The sequence below is a fragment of the Corvus hawaiiensis genome, chromosome 5, assembly GCF_020740725.1.
Source record: "Corvus hawaiiensis isolate bCorHaw1 chromosome 5, bCorHaw1.pri.cur, whole genome shotgun sequence".
In the NCBI taxonomy this organism is placed as follows: domain Eukaryota; kingdom Metazoa; phylum Chordata; class Aves; order Passeriformes; family Corvidae; genus Corvus; species Corvus hawaiiensis.
In genome coordinates this window covers 2,258,795-2,267,328 of record NC_063217.1, presented here as the reverse complement: position 1 = coordinate 2,267,328, position 8,534 = coordinate 2,258,795, and the positions used below count along the sequence as shown (strand labels likewise).

The 8,534-nt window shown below is 67.2% G+C and overlaps 1 protein-coding gene across 1 annotated transcript in view; it reads right to left on the bottom strand.

The window, feature by feature from the left end:
* The window catches only part of NAGK (N-acetylglucosamine kinase), an 8,085-nt gene extending 3,775 nt beyond the window's left edge, over positions 1–4,310 (bottom strand). The window contains 9 exon segments of the mRNA XM_048304581.1: positions 1,021–1,108; positions 2,211–2,276; positions 2,278–2,324; positions 2,404–2,514; positions 2,625–2,766; positions 2,850–2,867; positions 2,870–2,950; positions 3,696–3,781; positions 4,221–4,310. Coding sequence (XP_048160538.1) covers positions 1,021–1,108; positions 2,211–2,276; positions 2,278–2,324; positions 2,404–2,514; positions 2,625–2,766; positions 2,850–2,867; positions 2,870–2,911 — 514 coding nt within the window. The 5' untranslated portion in view covers positions 2,912–2,950; positions 3,696–3,781; positions 4,221–4,310.
* Between the last annotated feature and the right edge of the window lie 4,224 nt (positions 4,311–8,534).

Here is an 8,534-nt window from a genome sequence, read left to right as displayed (position 1 = left end):
GGGGACATGGGGACATGGGGACACGGGGACATGAGGACATGGGGACATGGGGACACGGGGACAGGGGGGACATGGGGACAGGGGGACAGGGGGACAGGGGGAAACGGGGACAGGGGGACATGGGGACAGGGGGACACGGGGACATGGGGACAGGGGGACATGGGGACATGGGGACAGGGGGACAGGGGGAAACGGGGACATGGGGACACGGGGACATGGGGACACAGGGACAGGGGGACACGGGGGACACGGGGACATGGGGACAGGGGGACACGGGGACATGGGGACATGGGGACACGGGGACATGGGGACAGGGGGACACGGGGACATGGGGACACGGGGACAGGGGGACAGGGGGACATGGGGACAGGGGGACATGGGGACATGGGGACACGGGGACACAGGGACACGGGGACAAGGCTCTCTGCCGTGTGCCACCGCGGTGGCACCGCCCCGAGGAGGGCACAGCCCCGAGGAGGGCACAGCGGGCAGGGGACAAGGTGCAGCCGGGGCAGAGAGCGGGGAGTGGCAGCGGGAGGGACAGGGGGGTGACAGGGAGGTGACAAGGGGGTGACAGAGACAGGGGTGTGACAGGGGACAGGCGGGGTGATAGGGACAGGAGGGTGACAGGGGGGGTGACAGGGACAGGGGGGTGAAAGGGACAGGAGGGTGACAGGGGGGTGACAGGAACCGGGGGAGTGACAGGAACCAGGGGGTGAAAGGGACAGGGGGGTGACAGGAGGGTGACAGGGACAGGCAGGGTGACAGGGACAGGGTAGGTGACAGGGGGTGACAGGGACAGGGGGGTGACGAGGGTGACAGGGACAGGGGGGACAGGCAGGGTGACAGGGACAGGGGGGGTGACAGGGGGTGACAGGGGGGTGACAGGGGGGTGACAGGGACAGGGGGTGACAAGGACAGGAGGGTGACAGGGACAGACAGAGTGACAAGGGGGTGACAGGGGGGTGACAGGAGGTGACAGGGACAGGGGGACACTCCCCCGGGAAGGGGTTTCCATACCCTCCGCCAGTTTCTGGCAAAATCCCGCGAATTTGGACTTCTCGAAGGTGGAGTAGAGGTGGGTCAGGAGCCCCATCCTGTCCGAGATCTGCGGGGTCGGGGGGCAGCGGGGGCACCCACGGGTGAGTCCTGGGGTGCCCCCCTGAGCCCTCCTGGGCACCCCAATGTCCCCACGTGCAGCTGGGAGCGCCCCCGGATCCTGGCACGCAGCACAGAGACCCCCCCCGACCCCAAAACACAGCCCAGAGAGCCCTCAGATGCTGACACTCATCCCAAAGCCCTTCCAGGACCTCGACACCCATCCCAAAGCCCCCCTAGAACCCCAATACCCATCCAAAAGCCCCTTCCAGGACCCCAACACCAATCCCAGAACCCCTGTAGGACCCCAATACCCATCCAAAGCCTCTCCAGGACCCCAACACCAACCCCAAACCCCTCGTAGGACCCCAACACCCATCCCAAAGCCTCCCTAGAACCGCAACACCCATTCCGGCCTTCTCCCAGGACCCCAACACCCACCCCAAAGCCCCCCTAGAACCCCAACACCCATCCCAAAGCCTCCCTAGAACCCCAAACACCCATTCCAGCCTTCTCCCAGGACCCCAACACCCATCCCAAAGCCTCTCCAGGACCCCAATACCCATTCCAGCCTTCTCCCAGGACCCCAACACCCATCCCAAACCCACCCAAGACCACGACACCCATCCCAAAACCCTTCCAGGACCTCAACGGTGATCCCACAGCCCTCCAGACTCTGACACCCCATCCCAGAACCCCTGTAGGACCCCAATACCCATCCCAAAGCACCCCCTAGAACCCCAATACCCATTCCAGCCTTCTCCCAGGACCCCAATACCCATCCCAAAGCCTCTCCAGGATGTCAACACCTATCCCAAAGCCTCTCCAGAACTCCAACACCCATCCCAACGCCTCTCCAAGATCCCAACACCAATCCCAAACCCCTCGTAGGACCCTGACACCCATCCCAAAGCCTCCCTAGAACCCCAATACCCTTCTGGCCTTCTCCCAGGACCCCAACACCCATCCCAAAGCCCCCTAGAACCCCAGCACCCATTCCAGCCTTCTCCCAGGACCCCAACACCCACCCCAAAGCCTCTCCAGGACCTCAACCCCAACCCCAAACCCTTCGTAGGACCCCGACACCCACCCCAAAGCCCCCCCAGCAGCACCTGGAAGTAGTCGAACATGGCCTGCCGGACGTAGCCGACGTCGTGGGGCGGCACCTCCAGGTTGTCCCATGCAGTCAAACACCATCTTCACGGCCTGGTGGGCGATCCAGTACGCTGCGGGGTCAGCAGCGGGGTCAGCAGTGGGGTCAGCAGCGGGGTCACCCCCTCCTCGATGTCCCCAACCCCCCCTCACCGGAGCCTTCGTCGCCCATCATGTGGCCCCAGCCCCCGCAGCCCGTCTCGGAGCCGTCGGGGTTGATGAGTTTGCAGTTGGAGCCGGTGCCGGCGATCAGCACGATGCCACCTGCACGGAGGGGGGGGGGGGGGGGGGGGACATCCAGGCGCTCGAGTGACATCCGCGGGGTTGCCATCGTGCGGGGGACACCCCCAGGCTGTCCCCGGTGCTGTCCCCACCGTGGTCCGTGGCCGTGGCCATGGCGCCCATGGCGTCGGTGGTGATGAAGTAGCTCCGGCTGAGGTGCGGGAAGCGCCGGTGCAGCTCCTCCGTCAGCTTCCCGATGGCGTCCCGCTGGTCGCCGCCGCTCAGCGACAGCCCCTGCCCCGCCGAGGGTCCCGGTGAGCCCCGCTGCGACCCCCGGGAGGGGTGCCGGGGGCTCGGGGACGGCGCGGGGGCCTCACCAGCGAGCGCAGCGGGACCCCGCGGGTCGGCGCCCCGCTTTGCTCTTGGCCTCGCTGACCATGCGCTCGATCCTCTCCAGGCACTGCTCGGAGCCGATGAGCTGCGGCGGGGGCGGGGGGACACCCTAAAGCCACCCCCCGTCACCCCGGGCTCCAGCCCGGGGAGCCCCGCGCGGGTTTTTGGGGGGGGGGGGGGGGGGCAGCGCGGCAGGGCCGCGAGGTTGGGGACAACCGGGAACAGCCCCGCTCTGTGTCCCAACGCCTGTTCCGTGTCCCAAACCCCAGTCCGTGTCCCAATCCCGCTCCATGTCCCAAATCCCCACTCCATGTCCCCAATCTCACTCTGTGTCCTCAATCCCGCTCCGTGTCCCAGTCCCCCTCCATGTCCCAAACCCCAGTCTGCGTCCCCTACCCCGCTCCGTGTCCCAAACCCCGCTCCGTGTCCCAAATCCTGCTCCGTGTCCCAATCCCCCTCCGTGTCCCAAATCCCCACTCCATGTCCCCGGTCCCGCTCTGTGTCCCCAAACCCCGCTGTGTGTCCCAAACCTGACTCCGTGTCCCAAACCCCGCTGTGTCCCAAACCTCGCTCTGTGTCCCAAATCCTGCTCCGTGTCCCAAACCCGGCTCCGTGTCCCAAACCCCGCGCCGTGTCCCCAGTCCCGCTCCATGTCCCAAACCCCGCGCCGTGTCCCAAACCCCGCTCCATGTCCCTATCCCGCTCCATGTCCCTTATCCTGCTCCGTGTCCCCAATCCCGCTCCATGTCCCAATCCCGCTCCATGTCCCACACCCCGTTCCCGTGTCCTGTCCCCCCCTCCCCTGGGGACAGGGCTGTCCCCCAGCTCACCCAGTGGTTGGTGCAGGGTCCCTCGGTCTCGGCCAGGATTTGGCCATCTCCGGACACCAGCACCACCCTGGAGTGGGTGGCCCCCGCTGCGGAGAGATGGGGGGGGGACACTGCCAGCGCCACCCCATAGCCCCCCCTGCATCTCCCCTCGGGGACAGAGCCGGCATGGGGGGCACCTAAAATAGGGGGTGCTGACCCCCACCCACCCCCGCTGCCCCCCCGATGGAGGGGGACGCCGATGGACTCACCCCGGCTGCCCCCCCCCCGCCCTTCCTGCCCACTCCCCGGGATGGGGGGTACCGGATCGGGGAGCGGGGGTCCTGCTGCAGCCCCTCCTCCCCACCCCGGGATGGGGGGTACCGGATCGGGGAGCGGGGGTCCTCCTGCAGCCCCTCCCCACCCCCGGGATGGGGGTACCGGATCGGGGAGCGGGGGGTCCTGCTGCAGCCCCTCCCCACCCCGGGATGGGGGTGCGGGGGCTGCGGAGCCCCGCGGAGCCGCCCCGCCCGCGGCGTGACCCCTCACCCCTCCACGCCACCGAACAGCGACGCCATTGCGGCCGCCACCGACCCCGCCCGGGGGCGTGGCCACAGCGAGGGACACGCCCACTTCCATTTATGGCTCGTGGCCACGCCCACGGCCACGCCCACCGCGGGCATTACTCGCAGCCGCGCCTATGAGGTGGCTCCGCCCACCGCCCGCTCATTTGCATATATGACGTAGCACGCACGCCCTGCCGCGCCCGTGGCCACGCCCCCCCGCGCTGGCTCCGGGTCCGTCTGTCCCTCCCCGTCCCCCCGTCCGTCCCCTCCCGGGAGCCCGCGATGGCACCGGGATCCCACCCGCGGCACGGCCCCGCTCTCGGCACAGCGCTGAGCCCACGGACGCGCTCAGGGCGCGGCCCACGCGTCCTCCGGCCGGCCTCACACGGGAAGCCAGCCGTGAGAAATGGCCCCAAATCCTCCCGAGCCCACCCGTGACAGAGCCCCAGGAACCCACGAGGGATAAATCTCCGCAAATCCTCCCGAGCCCACCCGTGACAGAGCCCCAGGAACCCACGAGTGATAAATCCCCCCAAATCCTCCCGAGCCCACCCGTGACAAATCCCCCGAGCCCATCCGTGACAGAGCCCCAGGCACCCACAAGTGACAAATCCCCCCAAATCCCCGCGAGCCCACCCGTGACACAGCCCCAGGCGCCCACCCGTGACAAATCCCCCTGAACCCACCCCGTGACACATCCCTCACCCCCACCCTGGACCCCCCCCGAGCAAACGGGGTCCCCCCTGTCCCCAGCCACGCCCCGCTCCCCTCGGTGTCCCGTGTCCCCGGTGTCCCCGGTGTCCCCGGTGTCCCCTCCCACGCGTGTCCCTCCCCGCGGGTGGGGGGCGGATCTCCCCCCCTCCCCGGGGGCGGCGAGGCCGCAGCTGAGGCCGGGTCGGGCCCGCGGGCGCTCGGCGGGGGACAGAGGTGGCGGTGACAGAGGTGGCGGTGACAGAGGTGACAGTGACAGAGGTGGCGGTGATGGCAGCGGGTGACAGCCGCGTGTCCGGCACTGCCCCCGCCCCCCCGGAGAGGGAGGGACAGAAGGACAGATGGAGGGGACGGATGGATGGAGGGGAGGGAGAGAGGGTGGAGGGGAGGGTAGGCAGGGGGAGAGGGAAGGAGGAGGGATGGGAGAGGTGAAGGGAGAGGGGGATGGATGGAGGGAGGGATGGATGGAGGGAGGGATGGATGGATGGATGGAGGGAGGGATGGATGGATGGATGGAGGGAGGGATGGATGGAGGGAGGGATGGATGGATGGATGGATGGAGGGAGGGATGGATGGATGGATGGAGGGAGGGATGGATGGAGGGAGGGATGGATGGATGGATGGAGGGAGGGATGGATGGAGGGATGGATGGATGGAGGGAGGGATGGAGGGATCGGATGGATGGATGGAGGGATGGATGATGGATGGAGGGATGGATGGAGGGATGGATGGATGGATCGATGGATCCATGGATCCATGGATGGATGGAGGGTTGGGCACACCAGAACAGACAGAGAAGGTGTCAATGTGCCACAAGCAGGAGGAGCAGGAGGGGCTGTCCCCAGCTGGGGACAATGGCACAGAGGCCGGAGGAGGGGACAGCTGGCCCAGCAAGGACAGGGACTCCTTCCCACCGGCCAGGCCATCCCAAATCGCAAATCCCACATCCCACACCTGGCACGGCCACATCGCTGATACCGGGGGTCCCTGGTCCGGGGACACTGGGATGGGGACACTGCGGAGCAGCTGGAATGGGGACACTGGATCTGTCGGGATGGCGACACTGTGGAGCTGCCGGGATGGGGACACTGGATCTGTCGGGATGGGGACACTGTGGATCTGTCGGGATGGGGACACTGGATCTGTCGGGATGGGGACACTGAATCTATCGGGATGGGGACACTGGATCTGTCGAGATGGGGACACTGTGGATCTTGATCGGGGATGGGGACACTGGATCTGTCGGGATGGGGACACCGTGGAGCTGTCGGGATGGGGACACTGGATCTATCGGGATGGGGACACTGGATCTGTCGGGATGGGGACACCGTGGAGCTGTCGGGATGGGGGACACTGGATCTATCGGGATGGGGACACTGGATCTGTCGGGATGGGGACACCGTGGAGCTGTCGGGATGGGGACACTGGATCTATCGGGATGGGGACACTGGATCTGTCGGGATGGGGACACTGGATCTGTCGGGATGGGGACACAGCCGGCCCACGACTGGGATCGGCTCCCCCCCAGCCCTTCAGGGGGGTGGGGGTGACACCCGGCACGTCCATATGTCACCTCCTCGTCGGGGCTGTGACCGCCCCGCCCCGCGCATGGAGACCCTCGGGATGATTCCTGCTTTCCAGCCTGGGGGGGCTCCGGGTGGAGATTGGGAGGAGTGAGCCCGGCTCCCCCAAAGCCGGGGGAAACCGCGGCAGGGGGAAGGGTTAAGGCGCGGAGTGTGCGTGTGCAGCCCCTGAGCCCACCGCCCTCGTGCCCTCATTAAATCCCGGTGGCACCAGCCTGTCTGGGGACAGCGGGGACAGCGGGGACAGCGGGGACAGCGGACGGCACCCGCCGCCTTTTCCTCAACTTGTGCCAAAGTTGGAGCGGAGCCGCCGCGGGCCGGGAGCTGCCGGTGAGTCCGCGGGGCCGCGCGCGTCCCAGCAGGCCCGGGGGCGTGGGGACAGCGCTGTCCCCGCTGCCACCCTCGGCACCGAGGGGACGCCGGGGCCGTGCCGGGAGTGCCCCGAGCGCACCCCGCCACCCGCTCGGCCACGAGCACGGGAGGCCGGCGGTCCCCAGAGCGCCCCGCCCGTGTCCCCCCATCCCCATCGGGATGGAAGCTGGGGCCCGTGGGAGGCGCGGGGTAAGACACGGGGATTTAGGGGGGCTCTGGGCAGCGCATCCCACCCCGGGAATGGGGTGCGGGAGCCGGGAACGCTCCAGAGACACCTGGGCTCCATCGTCGGAGCTGCCGTGGGTTGCGGGTGGGCGCGGGGACAGCGAGCGAGGGGCACCGGGATGGAGAGGGGACACGAGGGGAGCTGGGCTGAGCCCCCAAACCCCGGCTGAGCCCCTCCGTTATGCCGAGCTCATCCCCGCTCCATCCGCGAGCATCCCGCGGGTGTCGGAGCCACGCCGGATCCGGCTGGGAAAGGAGGGAAGAAGCCCAGCCAGGAACGGCTCCGTTCCATGTGGAAGCGCGGATTTTGGGGGAACTGGGTTAAATTCTGGGCTCTGGATCCATCGCGCTGCCGCTGAGCCGGGCTCGGAGCGGCGCTGGGGAAGTGCCGGGGACATCCTGGCTGAAGAAGAGGACGGTGAGCGGAGAGAAACGGGAATGGGGTGGGATGGGATGAGGTGGGCGACTGCTCCGTGGCTGGGCAGCCCTTTGGGACTGGATTTGGGGTGCCCATCCCGAGCGGATGATTCCGGACCCCGTCCCCACCCTGAGCAGATGATTCCGGACCCGTCCCCATCCCGGCGGTGCTGGAGCCGTGGCGGTGCCCGGTGCGATCTGGCACCGCATGTGGACACATCCGTGCCAGCGGTACCGGGACAAGGGATGGGCCAGGAGAGGACGGGATGCAGGGAATGCGGCCTGTCCGTGTGTCCTTCCCCGTGTCCGGTCGCTTCCCCACCAGCTCTGGAACTCCACTCTGCTGCCAGAGATTCCGGCTGTGCGGTAGGTGCTGTCTGTCCCATTGCCAGAGTCCATCCATCTGTCCGCTTTATCCGTCCGTCCATCCATCCATCCGTCTGTCCATCCATCTGTCCATCCATCCTCCTATTCTTGCATCCATTCATCCAACTCAGTGTCCACTCCTCTGTCCCTCCATCCCTTCATCCCTTTATCCCTTCTTTGCTCCATCCCTCCCTCCATCCATCCATCCATCCCTCCATCCCTCCATCCATCCCTCCCTCCATCCCTCCATCCATCCCTCCATCCATCCCTCCCTCCCTCCATCCATCCATCCATCCATCCCTCCCTCCATCCATCCATCCATCCCTCCATCCATCCCTCCCTCCATCCCTCCATCCATCCATCATCCATCCTCCATCCATCCATCCATCCATGCATCCATGCATCCATGCATCCATCCCTCCATCCATCCCCCCTCCCCCCCTCCCCCATCCCCCCCCCTCCATCCATCCCTCCCATCCATCCCTCCCTCCATCCCTCCCTCCATCCCTCCATCCATCCCTCCCTCCATCCATCCATCCATCCCTCCATCCATCCCTCCCTCCATCCATCCATCCATCCCTCCATCCATCCATCCCTCCCTCCATCCATCCATCCATCCCTCC